Source organism: Semicossyphus pulcher, unplaced genomic scaffold, assembly GCF_022749685.1.
Source record: "Semicossyphus pulcher isolate SPU_LCO1_2020_fin unplaced genomic scaffold, fSemPul1.0.p SCAF_3, whole genome shotgun sequence".
Taxonomy (NCBI): Eukaryota; Metazoa; Chordata; class Actinopteri; order Labriformes; family Labridae; genus Semicossyphus; species Semicossyphus pulcher.
In genome coordinates this window covers 5,245,841-5,265,834 of record NW_027211704.1, presented here as the reverse complement: position 1 = coordinate 5,265,834, position 19,994 = coordinate 5,245,841, and the positions used below count along the sequence as shown (strand labels likewise).

Genomic DNA, 19,994 nt, shown 5'->3' with positions numbered 1-19,994 from the left:
ATGCGTTTGTATGTTATGAGCACCAGAGAGGAAGAAGTCTGATAAAAACAATTTGCACTGATGATGGCTGTTTAAGTGGTTGGAAATTACAGATATCAATAAATCAATAAAACTTACTCAACGTAGTATGTGCCGTACTGTGGATCGTCGATCTCCTCCCAGCCGTAAGGTAACTCTGCAAAGAGAAAAGAGTGTGTGGTTGTTTTGTGGAAAGATGCAAATAAGGAGGACATATAAAACTAACACAATGAAAGACAGACGAGGAAGAGATACACAATATATAATAGGATATTGTGACGAGTTAAAGATAATAGCTTGTTACAGGTTAAAAAGTACAGTAAATTCAGGGTCTGTAATGATGGTAAAACATTAACTTGTGATAAATAAAGGCTTTTGTTTTACGTAGTTGTATCTGTAATTTAAACAGTTATCTCTGTGATCTACAAAGTGGTCTGAATCTGATATCCTGAGATTAATTGCTTCTGTCTCCACACAGGAAACATAAAAGAAATTCACTCTTGTCTTCATTTCTCCCCATTTTCAGGTATATTTTTGTTTTAAACACAGTGACTTGGCTGTAACAACCTGCCAACATGTAGAGAGACTGTTTAAGTAACATTTTGAGTTAGCTTAAGTTAGGTTTAGCTAAGAGTTAGCTAACATTTGTGTGTGTGTGTGTGTTTGTGTGTGTGTGTGTGTGCGTGTGTGTGTGCAAGCCAATGACTGTATATATAGAAGGACGACGCGTCTCCATATGCTCATAATTCGAAATTGGAGCCAAAATAGCCCTTGTGACAGCCGCTGACATCTTTCACTGGTGACGTCATTTGAGTTGTGCAGTACAGATCGGCGAGTGGAGCCGACATAGCCACTTCCGCTAACCAAAACACACACTCAAATTACCAGAAAAAAACATTAAAAACATTATTTAACAGCAGAACATCTTCTTGTGTTGGTCTGAAGCAGATGTTCAAAGATAATGAAACTTCAATGACTTTAGTGATTGCTTTAGTTGCGTCTCCTCTCGCTGTTCCTCCTCTACTCTAATCCGGAACAGATCGGCTGCAGGAGCCGGATTTGTCAACAGAGCTGTCAATCATGAGGCCACACCCCATTTGTACGGCATCAAATAACTAATTAAAAGTAAACTTGTCAGAAAAATGAACACTTGGTCATATATCAGCATGATAAGAACTAACTATAATGACAGAAACCATGTTTGCGAAAAATGTATTTGACGTATATTTTAATTTTATAGTTTGACTCATGTCCCATCTGTTAACATGGAGGAGGCGGGCTTTACGACATATACTGCAGCCAGTCAGCAGGGGGCGATAGAGAGGTCTTTTTATACAGTCTATGGCGCAAGTGGAGCCCCTGCTCAGACACATAGGAAACCTTGTAGCTGTGGCAAGTGCAGCTGCATTTTGCATCGACTGCAAATTCACATTTACCTAACTTGTAATACATGTTGAACTGTGAGAACTCTGAGAAGTATGTTACATGCACTTGACAGTATTTTGCATAAAGTGACAGTAGAGTGAGACGAAATGAGGTTTATGTTTCAGGTGAATGCTGTGTATAGTACTGTAACTGAAACAGGATGTGCACTACTCCTGTACATGTGTTGATGTATACATTTTTAAGTTTGTAAAAATAAATTAAACTATAGATGTCCTGAGGAAACATCACATTATCAGTCTCATGATTATTTCTCCCTATTTTTAAGGCGTAACACAATCAGCTGTGATTTGTAACCCACTCAACATAGCACTGAGGTACCGCAATAGTTACCACTGTATTCCCTCCCTGGATGAGACGTTAAGCCAAAGAAAGCATCCATGAAAATATCCTACAATAATTTAGTGAACATTTCCCAGGTTTCAACAAGCAGGCCGGCTGGAATGCCTGATGTACGTCACGCCCTGATGAACATATCAGGCGGACGGAGAGAAAGAAGAGAGAGATAGAGGGAGAGGAGGGGAGCTGTTCACGCTAGAGAAAGCTTTGGATTTGCTTTTCAGAAGCAACACACCAACTCGCTTTCTGTCCGCCTGTAAAAATCCATTAAAACCGGGCTGGAAGGGCCCAAGTCTTTCAGCGGAGGCTGCTCTCTGTCTGTGCCAGCACTTAAGTCCACATTAGCATCCCGAGGATATAAAGGCACGTCTGGAATTCCTCAACCGCAGCTCGAGATTTCCCAAAAATTAGGACACGTGACTGTGATGCCTCGGGTGACTCTTCGGTTACATGTCATTTCACAAAGAAGTTACACAGTCATGTTTTACCCTAGATATTTTAATCAGTGCGCAAAGTGATGGATCAGTAATGTGGGGCATACATAATAGAGGCATGTCCTTAAACACACGTGCAGTAGTGACCATATGATACGTTTTTAGGAACCTGTATTTTACTTGAGTATCTATTTTTGACAACCTTTACTAGCTAGTCCTACATTTAACACAAATAAGCTTTAATGCCTTCAAAGAATATTAAAGATTATTTACATCAAAGTAAATTAAGGGCTTCCTTCCTAACGTCATGGCAAATTTTAAAGGGGAGGTATTATGCAAATTTCAAGCATCATATTTCACTCTGTGATACCTGTGGAGTAGCTTAGCGTTTACAGTTAACACACTCACACTGGTGCTCTGTGCAGGCCCTCAAACAGACTCTGCCTGAAACGACTCAGTCAGCTCTGTCCCTTTAAGAAACCCCGCCCCTACAAGCTCACTTTCTTCTGATTGGCCAACTCTCCGAAGCCTGCTGAGGCAGCGTGTAGAGAAAAACTGTGTGAAACCTGGTGTTCACAGCAGCCTGCAGACTGAGCTGAGAAGCCTGGGGATTACTCCAACACACTTTGACCTACAGATCACCCAGGTTTAGTCTGGACTTCCAACATTATAACATTATATATATGTGTTAAAATGTGAAACAGCATAATACCCCCTCTTTAACCAAAATTTAGAAGAGGATTCCTTGGCATATCTACTGGTGCGTATCACGCATGACAGACTTTACTTGGTGTAAACTTTGATCAACAGCTGGTATTGCCAAGAGCCCAAAGTAAGATCTTCAAATTTCTTCTTTTACTCCTACTTCAAGTCTACAACCCAAAGACTCTTCATTCACAGGCATAAATGTCAAAGAAAAGCAGCAAATCCTGGCATTTAAATAGCTGGAACCAGTGAATGTGTGACATTTGTGCTTAAAAAAATGACTGAGACAATTATTCAATTATCATTATAGATGGCCAAACATTTTCTAATGGCCGAGTAATTGATTAATCGTTTGATTGTTGCAGCTCTATCTAATGATAAAGAGAAGTTCAGTCAGCGTTGCACTGAATCAGTCTGTAGAAATGTCATTTAGAGGTATCTGTGCTTCGACTTGAGTGAAGAATATGTGTGTATTTGCCACCTCTGATGCTTGAGCAGCTCAGCTAAGTGCAGCTACATACCTCCGTCCTCACACTTCTCAGGGGGCTTCGCCTTCTTGGCCAGGCGGGGGTCCAACCACGTGGTCGTCTTGGTGTTGTGACTGCAGAGCAACAAAAAACAGAAGGTTAATACGAATAATAAAGAGCTGTGCCAGCAGAGACGCACACAAAAGGATGTGCAGCGACATTACAACGACATTATCCCGGGTGTAATGCGCTCTCTGTACAAAGGGTTACCGGATCCATCGACAAACACCTGATCCATCCGTTTACATTCAGCTGTCACATTATCACGCTCATGGCTAGGTGGCCTTTCAGAGCGAGAGAAAAAAACCCTCTGAATGTGAAACACAAACTCGCCTATTCTCACGTGTGTTAAACAACTGGGGTGTGTAATCAGGAGGAAAATCACAATGGTCCTCTGATATCTTCGGAGACAAGAGGCTCAGAGCCAAATATGAATAAAACACACGGCCTGGCACGCAGCCACACACACCCACACACACACACACATACAGGCCTCTGAGGGAACGTTTGTTTACTGGATTGAGCTACAATCAAAGTATTGATTGGTTGAGTGAGAGCTTAACATGTAAAGGAAACAACTGAAATAACAGCGGCAGCGGGAATAAATCTTCATATGCGAGTCCTAAAATCATCTGTACTCTCGTCACTCGAGTTTATAACATTCTTTATGTGCAAATTCCCCTTCAATTTACGCTTCCTGTCCTTTGCAATTTAAAGTGTTGTCGCTGAGCAGCCATTTTTCTAATCATTCCGTGATGAGAAATGAGGCACTTGCAGGTCACAAACCCATCATTACAGACACAGAATCAAATCTAAGCACAATGTTGTGCTGATTAGATGCTGACAGAAACATTTAGATGTGTTCCATTATACACAAAGAAGACATAATGCTGCGTTACATCAGATCCACAACCAACCCTGTCATTTTTAACCTCCCTCTGCAGCTGTAAGAAGGCATCATTAACGTAAGGAACAACACTAAAGACATAAACTGCCCTAAATTTCAGCCGTCATCATTAAGCACACAGGCTGCGCTGCACCTGTTAAAGCTAATATCATGTTTATCTGCAGCCTCATCTTCTTATTTTTCTTATCTGCATCAATTTAACTGAAAAGACCCCAAGCCCACTGGTTCCCACTGACAACCCTTAATATTTAACAACAGCTCATCAAGAAATATAATTAAATTTATACACGACTACACTCACTAATTTCCTAAACAAACAGGAGTAATTTGCATTTGTTGGGGACTTTTCCAAACAAACACACATTTGTTGCACTAATATGTCTCCGTGGCAGCAGGCCAGCTTATTAGGACTGTCGTGTTCATGGTAATGAGGGAACTTTTCACCCAATGGTGTGGCTCACTCATGTGATGCAAATATGGTTTGAAAACAGACTGCCAGGCTCTGGCTTCACATTGAATTCCTGTGACTAGAAGCTAATAATTGTTGAGATCCTTAGATGTTATTTGTTTGCAATGAGAAATATATATATAATAGTGCCTGATGTAAACTATCTCATACTCAGTTTAAGCGTTTTTATTATGCACAGCTTAAAGTGATGCAGACTTATCATTGCCTGTGTATAAGAAGTGGACTCTTGGTTTCATAAGTGAAGCCAAAGCAGATGTGCCTTAAACCTGCTACGGCCAGCAGAGGGCGACGCAACTGGTTGCAAAAGGAAGTCTGATTGTATTTAAGTCAACCAGAAAATAAGCCTACTTCTCACTTGTGTAATTACCTCAGTACGTATTTTGCTAATGAGATTATGGTCTCAATCACTAGTTTTAAATCTTGAAAAAGCATGCTGGTTATTTTTGTATATAATGGTCGATTTCAGAGTCACATAGATGATAAGTTCGGGTATGCTTTGGGGCGTGGCTTCCTGTGATTGACAAGTTGCTACCCGAAAAGAGATGTAGCGATGTGTATCCAACCTCTCTTCCAAATGTGGTCACTTCTGGTTCCAAAGATGGCCGACTAAAATGCCGAACTCAAGGCCTCAAACGGTGGCTCTAATATGCTATGGCTCTAACAAATGGGATGGTAAATGGTCTGTAGTGCTTTTCTAGCCCTCAGACCACTCAAAGCCCCTTTACACTACATGTCACAGTCCCCCTTTCACACACTGATGGCAAAGACCAAAGTGCCAACCTCCTATCAGTATCTATGCCCAGTCATACCCGATGGCTATGCCAATGGGAGCAATTTGGGGTTCAGTGTCTTGCCCAAGGACACATCGACATGTGACTGTAGCAGCCAGGAATTGAATCGCCAACCTTCCTATTGAGAGACAACCGACTCTACCACTGAGGCACAGCCAATGTACGACAGTACTGCAGTTCATCGTTCCTTCAGTAAGGTTACAGTGTTCGGTAATATTTGGAATTATATTGGAGGTGCTGATTCAACTCTATGAATTTATTCAATTTTAGTTTGTGCTGGTGTAGACAGGTGTGTTATTATTATTTTGTCTACCCAGTTTTAATCAGGGTAGGTTAAATAACAGAAAAACCTCTGTGCAGAATTGCAGTTTAACAGCACAAACTGCAGCCTCAAAAATGATCACACAGTCGAATCAGCGCCACCCTAAAACAGATGCAGTCCTATCAGTTCCATAAAGGAACGATTCATATGTTGCTTTACACTGCATTGGTCATAAACAGGTGATAAATGAGTGCTCAGGTGTTTCTGTCCACGTCCTTCCCTGTGAGCAGAATGTGACATTTTCTCAGGCTACATACGTTTGAAAATCCACAGACACAGTATACACAGGCAGGATATTAATTATGTTTCTGACTGTGAGATTTACTGTCTGACATTTTGGTAACGACAGCTTGAGAGAGCAAAATATGTTCTGAATCACTAAAATGTGCGCACTTACATGCTAAATGTATAAAGTAGTAATTACTATTATTACCTGCTTTTTGTTTTTTTGGTACATTCTTTCATCAGCCGCTTGTTTGGAACAGTTAAAACAGCCAAACGGACTCAGACAATAATAATATAAGATACAAAAACGTTATAAATCCTCATGTTTTAATCTATGTGACCTATAAATGTCTGCAATTTTGTCTGATTAACCACTCAAAATAAATCGCTTTCAGCTGACACTCATAAAATAGCCGGATGACTAACTGTTTCAGCTCTCAATGGTCACATGACACGTGGTCAGTGTTGGAGGTAATCCGTTAGAGTACTCAGATACTTTGATGTTGTAACAAGTAATGTAAAGCATGAATTCTGCAATTAAAGTAATCCGTTATTTGGTTACTTTTTCATAAAAAGTTATCTGTTACTGAAAAAAAATTGTCTGTATTTCTCTTTTCCTTTTGTCGCCACTAAAAAAGAAAATCCCAGATGCACCGTTTCTGTTTCTCTCCTACTTTTTGGCAGGTAGCTGCCTACCAGCTGAAGGTAAACCTACTGTGTCAGTGCGCATGCGTAGCTAGCTAACTCAGCTAGCGAGATGGCAGAGACGACAGCATTTACTTTGTGGAAATATTCACATTATTTTGAATGTTTGGGCGAAAGGGACGAGAACAACATGACGGTGAAATGTAAGCTGTGTGTGGAGGATAAGTGCTCGTCAGCTGTGAAGAGCTCGACTTCAAATGTGAAGAAGCATCTGCAGCTAAACGCAGCTCCACAACACTGGTGAGACTAAGAGCCTGTGTTGTATTGTTGTCATGGAAACAGCTGTGCCCAATACTGTATGCCTCTGACCAGTTCACTGTCAGATTGTTAACATAATAAAGAGCTGAAAAAGGTTATACTGTGTCTGTCATACCTGTAGGTAGGCTGCAGAGTTACAGATTATGGGCCGTAAACGAGGCGATGCAATGAAGGTAGAGTCGATACATTCAAAGGTAGAGGTACAGCAGGCTGCACGCAGTCCTGACAATATATCACACATGTGTAACAAGTTGCAAACAGGGTTTAAGTTTTGGTAAAAGTAATCTAATGTGTTACTTTTAAAAGTATCGTTACCGAACACTGCCCGTGGTGTTTGCGTCTTCTACTTACTCTATGAAGTAGACCATGCCGGTCTCAGTGTAAGCCATCTCCCAGTTGAGGGGCAGAGGCTCCAGGCTGTCATCGCGGGGAAGAGAGCTCCATGTGCGGAAGTCCATGGTGCTGCTGGACTGGGTGTAGCTGGGCACCGCTTTCCTCCAGTCTGCTCCCTCTTTGTGCTCTGGATGGAGAGAGAGAGAGTGGAAAGGTGGATTTAATGAGAAGAACAGGTTAGACGGAGCAGAAGGTTAGCCTGCAGGAGCACCTCTGCCCTCCTGTTATTCCTGCTGCAGGCGAGCGGAGGGAGAGCCGATGTCACTCAGAGGATTTGCATGTGAGCGATGGTGTGAGTGTGCGTGTTTGCACGCCAAAAGGCCTGTTTTGCATTTGCATGTGCACACAGTGTTAGTGCGTCTGCCTGTGTGTAAATGTACTTTCCCCGTGGGTTGCAATGATAGAGGCAGGGATTCACAGTAGAAAGGGCCATTCCAGCCCCAAGGCGGTTTTTGTACGATAATACTGCGCTGCTGCTCTTCACATAAGTTCTTTTGCATTTGTACATTTTCCCCTTTAATTTGAAATTGTTCTACAATGAATACGAAACACACAACAAAGGCCGCCCTAATTCACTTAGAACTTCATGCCTTCCCTCTGAGGATGGTATAAAGGGATGAAACACAAGTGCTTTTCATCCTTTTCTTCTTTATTTGGAGCAACTGAGGAAAATGCCAGAGGATGTTACTCACACAACATAAAAGCATTTCTGAGTGATGTAATTGCTTCCACCTGTATTATACCGTGGTCTGGGTGAATACTCGATTCGGCTGCAGGGTGTCAATTACTTCCTGACAATGGACATCTATGTAGTTTTGTCTGTTTACGCTCCAAAGTCAATGAGATGGCTATGTATCCTTTCGGAATAAACTTTGAATTATGTTTCAGCCTGCATCTAAAATCAGGCATTATGGACTCAGTTAAAGCTCCAGTGAAGAACGTTCGGTTTGTGTTGATTTTGGCGCCCCCTGTGGACAAAGTCGTACCCCTTATTTCTTTGTCGATTTTGTCGTGTACATGCTTAAGTGGTGGTTTTTTAACAAAACAACTCATCTTTGGATAATGGACACTTCATTGGACGTTGTCCTGCTTATACAACAAATTGAAAACCTGCAGCCAATCAGAATCAAGTATTCACCCAGACCATGGTATAATTCCTGATAATGGACACCTCATCGTGCATTATCCCTTACTCTATATAATGCTAAAAATCCAACCACAAACCCCCCAGCAGAAACACGTTCTTCTTCTTCCTCTTTAATGTGCTTCATATTTAAAGGCCCAAACATGCAGAGAATATGTGGTGGTGAAATACTGTATGTGCTGTTGCATGTAAACTCTGTGAGAAGCAGCCTGCAGGCAGCGTCTGAGGAGAGCTGAGGTCATTAAGTTCACAGCAGGGTGAGAGCCTGCTCGACCATACGACCCAGAAGGGTTACAGGGGGACTGCGGGGGAGAGAGGGGGGGAGGACGATAAGGGTAGACTGAGCAAAGATGGGGGAAAGCTGCAGTGAAGAGTGTAGAGACTTATTGCTCATATTTTCCATTAACCTCTTTTTTCATCCGACCATAATTCTGCCCATCTATGGCCGGTCTGAGACTTCCTCTCCACAGCTGTGGGCTGAAGCAGAGCAGTCATTTGTGACCGGTTTCCTTCCATAAAAAGAGCTCCTGGATGTCTGGGCATCAGTTTGTGTTTGATTTCAATATGACAGAGCGGTTGGGTAAACAGACTTTGGATTTCAGTGAATCCTTTGTACAGCTGAGCAAGCAGTGTTGGAGATTTGGCTGTCAAAACAATGTTTCACTCTATAAAAAGAAAAAAAAAGACACATTTTCAGCTTGGACTTGCCTCAGCATTAACTTCGGTTCTCTTATTAGGAGAGTCTGGGTAATGTGCGCAGTTTGTAACCTATTTCTGTTGCAGGCCTGTTGTCCTTGTGGGCATTAAGGGCAGATTAGTTCCTCAGAGAGCCGCGGAGTTGTCCTGATTGATCACGCACAGTGTCCGGCTCTCTGGATGAGTCTTTGTCAAGGTGACCTGTGGGACAGTCTATCAGAAGGTAATGTAGAGGCATTCATGGTGGATTATTTATTGAGAGTGTGTGCAGCAAATTTGAATGCAGGTACGAACACTGCCACTTTGAACGGAGCCATGTTTAGTCACTAAATGTTGGTAAGAAGCAGATCAGTATTCAACGTTGTGTTGACCCAATAAAAACACTTTTTTTTTACCTCTTTATCTCGGCATGCAGACATTTTTGATTATATTTTCTCATAATTAGATGTTGACAGTGAGCTCACTGAGCGCTGCAACTAATCTGCTGACATTTCTTTGCAATAAATGATTCACCGTTTTGGGTATAAAACTTCACTCATTACAGGATATCAATAGGATTATCAGGTGTGCCAGAGGGAGCAACGTACCGCCTCATGTCATCTCGTCTGATCTCACGTGATCTCGCATGACCTCACGGGGAAGCAAGTGTAAACAAAACAGGGACTGACAAAGTGCAACAACCCGCTATCGTTTGGAGGGGAAAACACAAAGCATGGATGAGGAAATGATTGGGGAAACACAGTCAACTCTGTTCTTCAGCGAGGATAGGAGGTGAGATTTTAACTGTCAGTTTTAATGTTTGTCAACAGTAGCATGCTAGCTAATGACGGCCTCAAGAGATAGCAACGAGTGTCTACCAACAGAGCCAGTGGCTCCGTCACCTTGGTGTCCCCTTTCGGAAGGATTGATCCAATCATCCAGATTTTTGATCCTAAATATCCAACATCTTTTTGGTTGTTTTTAAAGATGACTTTTTTGTCTTTTTGCCTTTTTCAATGAGACAGCAGATAGAATCGGAAATGTGGAAAGACAGAGTGGGTAAGACATGCAGCAAAGGGCCGAGGGTCGGCGTCAAGCCCAAAGGTCCCTGCATCAAGGACAGAGCCTCTGTACACGGGGCAGCACTTTAACAACTGGTGCTCCAATATCCCAACATGTTGGACATTATCAGGGCAGCACAAGTATATCAGAGAGCAGTTCAGCCGGTTTAGGACTAGATCTATAAACCCCTAACATAACCAGGTGAAATGGGCCGGACATCGTTGCTCACCAAGCTCCCAGACCACGTCTCTCCTGCAATTTTCAGGAGGGGTTAATGGGGTATTCAGTAAATGGGCCCAAATCTCCTGTATTCAGACCCAAAAGAGATTCTGAGAGTTTATCAAAAGCAAGAACAATGTCAGGCATTTTGGCAGGAAGGATGAAATACATAAACTGACTATCAAATGATGGGCGACTCCTCTTAGCTCTTATCCAGGTTCCTGTTGATGCTGCCATTTAATTCCTGCACTGTTCTAAAGTTGTGTGCAAGAGGTCTTAATGCGACAACCTCGATCCCAGTGAACGATGTCCGACCTGAAAACTAATCTGGCGGAGCACTTACTTTGATGAAAAGTCTGGTTGGGTCAGAGAGGGACCCTTGCTGCAGGCCTTTGTGACAATGCATCTTAAAGACGTGTGGAACCAATATCTAAATGGCCAAATGAGGAAAGAATTGGAGTTGTTGTTTCGCCTCTATTTAGGTCTGTGTTCAATGTGGGGCCTCACGGTGGTGCAGTGGTTAGCGATGTCATAGTTGAATCCTAGTTCGGACGTAGGGGGCCTTTCTGTGTGGAGTTTGCATGTTCTCCCACAGTCATGCTCGTGAGGTTCATTGCTGACTCTAAGACTGCATGTAGGTGTGAATGTGAGCATGAGCGTGTGCCAGCCCTGTGATTGACTGGCGATCAGTCCAGGGTGTAACAGCTGGGATTGGCTCCAGCCCTCCCTGTGACCCTGACCAGGATAAGCGGTGTAGATAATGGATGGATGAATGGTTCAATATGGACTAAATCCAATCATTAATGTTGGGGATGATCTTGGGACTTTACTCGGGTCCCTTTTTTGGGGGGGAAACTCATTAACGCAGCTCATTAATCAGCCTCTGGTAGATTTTACATGATTGTCTTTCAGAGCAGGTAAAAATTGTTGGACTGTTTCCACTGATGGAAACACAAACCAAATTCTACACACCTCCACTGTAATGTGCTGGTGAAACATCAAAGACAGAAGCACATATCTAAATAAACCAGGAATAATTAAGCAAAATCTACCTGCATGGATAGATATCACTTAGAGTTTAAAGTTAAACATTCAGTTCTTGAGTTTTCTTGAGTTTTTGCAGGTTGATACTTTCCTTCAACAAGTGTGTAAACATTGTTTGACCAGGGTCTTCGACAACTGCAACCTTGCATAAGAGACTGAGAAGCAGACAGCTCGAGAGCTTTAGAAAATAGTCGATTTCCTCTGATGTTGCTGCAGCCAAACAATCTTTTAATGCTCTTTTATGTGATGGATTTAGATCTGCACGGCACTGTTGTGTACTCAAGCCCCCTTTGGGCCCATCAAACTGTAAACAATCTGCAACAAGCCAAAGTCTTCATGTCATCCGAGACAGTGACATTGACCTAACCTGGCAATCCCACAACAAAGGACAAACAGAGTACAGCAGGATCTCCGTTATTTAACAAGACATTCTGAGCTCTGACATTTACTGACCAGGCAATCCATTGACCAGCGGAGGCCTCTCATCGTCGTCCTCCTCCTCGGGGACCGCGCTGTCCTTCCTGTCCATCTTGCTGACCGAGGTGGTGCGTTTCCTGGGCAGCTCCCCTCCGTAGTCTTCATCGAACAGCACCTGATCCACCAGGTCGGGCTGCACCAGGTTGGGCTCTGCTGGAGGCTTCGGGGTGCCATAGTAGTTACCTAAGAGAGAAGAGGATGGGAGGGGGCAGAAAGAGGAAGGTAAAGCAACCACAAAGAGATAAAATAAGGAAGCTACAGTGCAGCTTAACAGAAATAAACAAGTATAAACAGTCCCTCTGTAGTTATCTTCTAAAGGCCTGAGTGTCAGGGAGGGACTGCAGATACTGCACATGAAATATCTATTCCCTGCAACTCTAGTAATTATAAAGTGAAAGATTCCTGCACACCTCCTGTCCGTCAAACAGCCAACGTTTGTGACTTCAGAAAAGTCTGGACTCGCTTATTCCGAAAATGCTTCAGATTTATTTAAGATTACTGTGTGCAGGTATGCAGTAAATAGGAGAAAAGACAACTGTACCCAACTTATACAACTGTCTTGGTGTGTTCAAGTGTGTTTGTGTCCAGTAACAGAATTGGTATGTGAAACATGGGGGCCTTTCTGTGTGGAGTTTGCATGTTCTCCCGGTGCATGCATGGTTTCTCTCCTCCCACAGTCTAATGACATGCTCGTTAGGTTCATTGGTGACTCTAAGGCCAGTTAAGTTTTTTGTCGTATGGTCGTTTCGTCCACACGGAACCGGCGTTTCAGACGCCCATATACGCTAATTTTTGAAACCGCCTCCCAGAGTGGATAAATCCCTTAACGCCACCCTGGCGTTTCCGTGTGTACAGCCTATACGGATCTTTCTTGAATCGCGCCGCCTCCGTACGTCGCGCATGCGCTAACCCCACCACCACCAACAACAACTGCTTGTGTTTCTTCTTTGTTGTTACACTTATACGCATGCTCTATTTCTTCTTCTCCGGTTTGTTGTATTTGTGTGGCTGCGTTACAGCACCACCCACTGGCCGGTTATATATATTACAGCGTTTCAGCGGTTTCGTGGGGACGCAAACATTTCCTGAGACGGCGCCGTGTTTACGGAAAACTTTTTCAAAACGAAGTCGGCTCCGTCTCCGTGTGTACATGGCCTAAGAATGCTCATAGGTGTCTGGCTCTATGTGTCCCTGTGATTGACTGCCGATCAGTCCAGGCGGACCCCGCTTCACAACCAATGACAGCTGGGATCCAGCACCCCCTGCAACCCTGAACAGGATAAGCGGATGGATGGATGGATGGTTATAAATTTGGCTGCACAGTGTTGCGTGGGCTTCACAGCAAGGATGTTCTTGGTGCAGCCGGCTGGGGCCTTTCAGTTTTGCATGCTCTCCCTGCACATGCGTGGGTTTTCCCGGTGTGCTCCGGCTTCCTCCCGCAGTACAAAGACATGCTCGTCAGGTTCATTGTTGAACTATAAAATTACCAATAAGTATGAAAGTATGTGTCAGCTCTGTGAACCCTGACGCTCGCCCGATGTCAGCTGGGATTGACGTCAGCCCCCCTGTGAGCTTCTGATAAGCGGTATATATAGAAACACATGAATTCTACTGCTTCTACTGATAAAAATAACTCCAGGGATGTGAAACAGACGGCGAACATTAGTAACATTACTGAGGTGAAGCAGTCAGAAGACAAGTATCAGCCTTACTGACTCAGATCTGACAATGTGACATAATGAAGCCAGTTCAGAGAATCTCTGATGCTCATTAGAAGCAGAGCGAGAAACGCAATGTGAGGTGAAGTGAGGACGAGCTACAACCCGTGGTTTAGCTCATAATATAAAATACCTCCTATGTAAGCATTTACGGGGGGAATTTCCTCTTTTAGAAAAACTAATTTCAGGCTCTGTCTCCAGTTTGTGTGTTGAGTTTGAGGCGCTGTGGGAGCGATCATGCACCGTGTCTTACATCACTCCAATTCACCTCATTTAAATCAAGAATTAAATCTCTGAATGTCGCGCTCCGGCAGCCAACACTGACTCCTTACAAGTTTCAGAGGACTTCTTCCTCGGCATGATTTTTACGTCTCTTTAACCCCCCTTCTTTGTCTCCCCTCGGTAACTGCACCACAGGGCTGTCATGACTCGTGTAACATTAAAATCACTTCACTCGGTATTTGCCAGCAACTAATTACACTGATCATTGAATACAGCAATTATCTACCTCTGAGCCTGCTTTTTTTTTTTTCTAATGAAGAAAAACCTCGAGATCATAAATATTCAGAGGGATGACGGCGCTCCGTAAAGAGAGGGGGAAACTGAGAGTGCAAAACTTAGTTAAATTATCTGCTCATTTAGCCCATGGGGCGATCCATCTATATATGGCTGCTGAGCAGTATGTGGAACTCAATTTAGGCGCACAAGAATGCAATTATTCAAACTGTATTAGGATTATAAATAATGTGCACACTAATTCTGATCCCCACCATTCATTATGGGTATTTGTTTGCTAAACGCTGCTCCCTCGGATGAGTCAATGCAATAATGTCAAATCAATTCTTTGACGATCCATTTGTCAGGTCAAATATTTACCCGACTCTTACGAAAAGCGATTACCAGATCGAGTCTCCTCAGCTGAATCGTGATTTATAATTAGATTAATTAAAGAACAGGGAGATACCGCTGGGAAAAGGGGATTTTCAGCTATTTAATTAGCCTCCATAAACTTGATCTTACTTTCATTTGGACCCAGCAGCATATGGGACCGTGCTATTATAAACCTTTGATGTACTTAAGCGTGAACATGCAGACATCACAAATGCTGTTTCTGTAAGAGCAGCGTTTATCAACGCAAGATCTTTTTATAGCTCGCTACAAAGAGGAAGAGCTGACAGCGGCGTGCGTGCCAGGAAGAACACAGGGCTCAGAGGAGCCCATCACAGTCAGTCCAGCAGCTTCGCAGCATCATACAGTAACAACACAACAGCTTTTTCTGATAAGTGAACTCATCTCCAGCGCCGGCCTCGTCTCCTCAGGCGCGCTAACGACAGCACACAGCAAACTGGGTTAATGCAGCCATGCTCGTCTTCCTCAACGCAGCGGGAGTGATGAGGAGGAGAAGGAGGCTGGATGAACGCCTGCCCCTCCTCCACCTTGTCGCTCCACTCTGTGTTTACTAAGCGACACTCATCCGCATTTGTCAGAGATGGCTTCATTAACAGGGGTGGCACCACGATAGCAAGGAGAGATTGGGTCTGCCGGCTAATCCCCGCCTGTCTCCTGCCACACGCTGACATTCATCAGCCAGACGCTACCTCTGTGATTAATTACTTACAAACATGTCTCTTGGCCCCTGATAAATGTGTGTCGCAGATATGGAGGTGTGTGAAAGCGGCGCGTCAGTGGAGATTTGTGGCACCATTTGCCTTTATAAATGGAGGGAAGCCTCGTAAGCTGATGAGCAGGGGGAGTGCGCCTGACGTTACTTGTGATCCGCGTGTCACAGAGTTGATGAGGCAGGAAGAGCGAGGCTCGTCTTTCAAAGTGCGTGCAGGCAATTTCATGGTGCCGGAATCAGCCACCGATAATGAAAAGACTCCTGTTGTCAAGGGCGATGTGCATAAGCTACACAAGGTCACGCTTTCATCATCGCAAGATCACGAACAGAGTTACACAATCAAAGCGCCAAATAACCAGCAGTACACCACAGATTGTAGCTGATGCTTGAATTCTGCGTTCTGATCCAATTTAATCTCCTGGTCTGTTTTCCTTCCTTCTTTAAATCCGACTCATTATCACACTGGGGATCCCAAATCACCAGATTTAAAATTGGATCTTGAATTTGGCGTTCCCTGGTAGCAGATTAGTCATCTGTCAGGAAAAAAGAAACCCTCTCTGTGTGTAGAATTTTTTATCCTGGCAGCCGTCCCTCCAGTATCGCACTTCACTGCACTGGGCCTTTTAGTTCTTGTCCAGCTGCTCTGTTCTGCTCTCAAAGAGTGACCCAACCTGAACCTCCAAGGCGCCGAGACTGAATGGGGACCAAAAAGTCCAGAAAGACTTGCTCGCAGCGCCTGGCACAGATGGCTCATGTGTCTGCTTGGCAGGCGACCTGAGACCCTCCGGACCTTTTATGAAGCAGCCAGCGTGTAGACTACCGACCAAAGAGCAGCTAAACCCACAGGAACAGTCTCACCCCGGCTAGTATACATGTGTGCTGTGTCCTCTCCTGACCTCTGCTAAGCCCTTCTCTGAGAGGCAGCGGTCACCATATTCACACGGCGGCCATTTTTCCTCTGACATCATGCTCGGAGAGAGGCTCAACTACTGTTATAAGTCTCAATGCTGTGTGTGAAGCTGCATGTTGTATAAACAGACAATTTTTCATTACTTTCCTACTTCTTGATTGATCGGCAACTGAAAAGATAAACAGTGAAGACATGGAGGGAAAAGTGGCTACATTTAAAGAGCAGCTCCAGTCGTTTTTTAAGACATATAAAATGCTCTGCTTTAAATAATATATTGTGTCTGACATGTTTTTTTTCTGTGTTTTTTTTCTACCTTGTAAAAATCCTCCAAAGGCATCTCCTCCTTCTCCCTCATTAAAAACTCCTGACTCTGCATAGGCCCCGCCCACTTTGTGCGACCTTTCTCCTTTTGTAAAACTACAGCTGAAAACAAAACACGTCTCTGCCATCGTTTAGTGGCAACTTTAAAATGTAGCGAGATTTAGGGATGGGGACGAATACTCGAGTATTCAAGTACTCGTTGTTGACATCATTATTCGAGTAACGCTACACTACTCACGCACCTGCGCATGCGTTGTTTTTGGCTAAAGTAGTTTAGCTCAGTATTTGTTTTACGTTGCTGAGATGTCTGCGGATACTGTGACGTTGTGTTACGCTGGTGTTGCAGTTGGGCTAACGTTAGCTTGTTCTCTATGAGGCTACTGTTCAGCGTTGTTTCATGGCCGTGTCCGGCTTATGTGTGTTTTGTTTGAGTACACGATTACTCGTTCATAAGGTAATTAGATTACTCGAATACTGAGATTACTGGAAATGCCCATCCCTAGTAATTATTAGTAGTAACGTTAACGTTAGTAGTCAGTAGTGAGTTTGCAAAAATTACGATGAGAGTTACAGCTGGCTCGAGCATCGCTGAAGTGGTTGCCATGGGTTACACATAATGATATGCATAGCGCCACCCCATCCATTAACGCGATCGGCTCCTTAGGTTTGTGACGTCTCAAACCTGCCAATCTGAAAATGTGTTGTTCAGTCTGTCCTTGGTACACTGCAGTTTAAAAGCAGACAGGCCCAGCCATGGAGATGATGCTGGTGTTGTCCCTGATATGTCTCGTAGCACATGAAGAACACCACATGGAGATGTTTACAAGGTTAAACACTGGATTTTACCTGGAGGGGGTCTTTAAAGCAAAACAACACATTCAATAAGCCATAAGCTACCGTCCGGCAACAGCTTACGTTAGCATTCAACTAGGGCTGCACGATATCATCGGCATGTTATCGGTATCTGCAGATAATGGCTTGAAAATGGCATATTGGCAGAATCGGTGTAATTTTTCTGACGATATTTTCCATTGATAAAACAATGCTTTAATTATGCCTAAATGCTCGATGCTTCCCTAAAAAAGAAAAGAAAGTTTAAGTAGTTTTCTTGTATTGCCCAGTGAATGTGCACATTTTAAAAGCACTGTATTATGCCATTTCTGCATCTGTCAGTGGACCACTACAATAAGAGTAGACATGATATCAATTCCACTAAAGGGGAGACTTGATGTTCTTTGCAATTAGGTGGAAAAAAAACATGTGCCTAATACTGTACAACGGTATCGAAATCGTGCATCCCTACATTCAACCACTTTCTTGCGAGGAAGTAAATTCCTACCAAGCAAACATTTACGTTAGCGAGGTATATATGCTTTTCCCTTTGTATCATACAACACTTAGAAGTGGTAATAGTAGCTTTTAGCCACTTCCTAGGTAACTGTGAGTAAGCTGTTGTATGCACACGTTTCATGTTACTTATCAATGTGTCATACAATATGTTGTTTCAGCCTGAGGCAAGGTCATATTTCCCTCTGGAAGTTCACTGTTCATGCCGGTTTAGTAACAGAGCCGTCAAGAAGCAGTGAAAAAATAACTGCTTTCACATTCCCTACATTTATATAATTATAACAGCATTTAAGCTCTCCACCCTGACTGTGAGTGACTGAAAGGGAAACGGCCGCAGTGTGATCATGGTCAACGGACAGCAGGAGGACTGATGAACGAGTCGTCGAGAGGGCGTTTAAGATGAAATTGTGCGCGCCGTGCATTAAATGAGTCCAGCGATATACTTTCTAGGTGGAAAAAAACTGTTATACATGAACCATTACCATAATGAGCATTCCACCAAGTCATTTGGGACTATTAGCGAGACCATTATGATTAGCTAAGAGTCCCATTAGCTCTGTACCTTGAGCACAACTCACTAACTGTACCCTTTTAAACTGAAGGTAATTCATGAGCTCTTCAAACAAGGAATGTGACCTGCACAAGAAGCCCCTGACCTTATTTATTCCCACTTTCATATTAAAAATGCTGCATGTATTTCAAGCACAACCAAATGGGGGTAAATCCCGTTCCTGGATCCAATTACCATCCGCTCGTCTTTGGGTTCAGCGTGCTGAGAGAGATCAGCACTCTCTGCCACTGTAGCCATGCAGCGCTTGTGCTGACTGGGTGTTGGAGACAGAAGAAGAGAAAGGGAAAGCACTATCAGAGTGTTCAGCTCTCTCTCCTTTGGAAAGCATACTGGAACTTCCAACTTATGAGATGCTAATCCACACATCTGTGTGCAGCCAGCGCAGTCCTGCTTTCCACTGCAAAGGGTGTTTCCACTGGGAGCTGAAGAGCTCAGCACGCCTCGATATCAACCCTCTCTCTCTTTCTATTATCTCCTCCACCTCAGTTTGCTCTCCATTTCTCCCTCTCTTCCCACGGTCACCCTCTCTATAAAGGTGTAAATCCCGCCTGGCTTCGGCTCAGAGATGAAGGACAGCTCGTGGGCGATTTGGCAGCTCCCGAAAGCTGATCTTCGAGTTCTTAGATGATCTAGGGGGAACAGGATTCGTTCTTTGTGCATGAATGTGCAAGAGTGTGTACCTGCGTGAGTATGTGCGTGTCTCTGATGTCATTGCTTCGACTACAAGGAGGCAGGTTTGCGAGGGGGGGCCGACACCTTATCAGAGGGATCAGAGGCTGCTGGAAGAACCTGCTTCAACAGGCCTATTGCATGTAACGGTGCGCTTCACCGTCTGTAAACGCACACACAAACTCCTACAAATACTCTCATGCACATCCAACAAAAGCTACTCTGAGCCATAAGGCACTTTCTCTTTGGATGAGGATTTGACTTTATCTTTTAATTCTCTCCTCATACTGAAAGCACGGCATTGCGGCTGAGCGAGAGAAGGTCCGCTCACGTGACCAGAGGTTGTCCCCTAAGCATTAAGAAAAATCCTCTCCCATTTCACAGCAGCCTGGATTTGCAGTAAGAAAGAATGAGCTTAAAGAGAGCGGGAAGATTATCATGTTATTGCCATAATCATTGCGCAATGTGAGAGAAATCCTCCGCTCCAATCCCCTCATGACACAAATACAGTGCGACCGTCTGACTTTCCAAGACCTCTGAATGCGGGGCAAGCGCTTACGCTCCATTGTACTGTAAGGTGTTAGAAATGGTAAATACTTAGCCATTCAGCAGAAAAATCCCCCCCCCTGTGTAAACGTCTTACCGGGAAGAACATGACCGTGCTTGTTGTTATAAAATAT

The 19,994-nt window shown here is 43.7% G+C and overlaps 1 protein-coding gene across 1 annotated transcript in view; it reads right to left on the bottom strand.

Annotated features, from left to right (window-relative positions):
- The window catches only part of LOC138605767 (membrane-associated guanylate kinase, WW and PDZ domain-containing protein 3), a 196,444-nt gene that overhangs the window by 32,037 nt on the left and 144,413 nt on the right, over positions 1-19,994 (bottom strand). Inside the window, exons 4-7 of the mRNA XM_069678197.1 lie at positions 12,134-12,340; positions 7,495-7,663; positions 3,461-3,540; positions 118-175 (exon numbers count right to left, since the gene is read on the bottom strand). Of these exons, the coding sequence (XP_069534298.1) occupies positions 118-175; positions 3,461-3,540; positions 7,495-7,663; positions 12,134-12,340 (514 nt within the window). The remainder of the gene's footprint in view (positions 1-117; positions 176-3,460; positions 3,541-7,494; positions 7,664-12,133; positions 12,341-19,994) is intronic.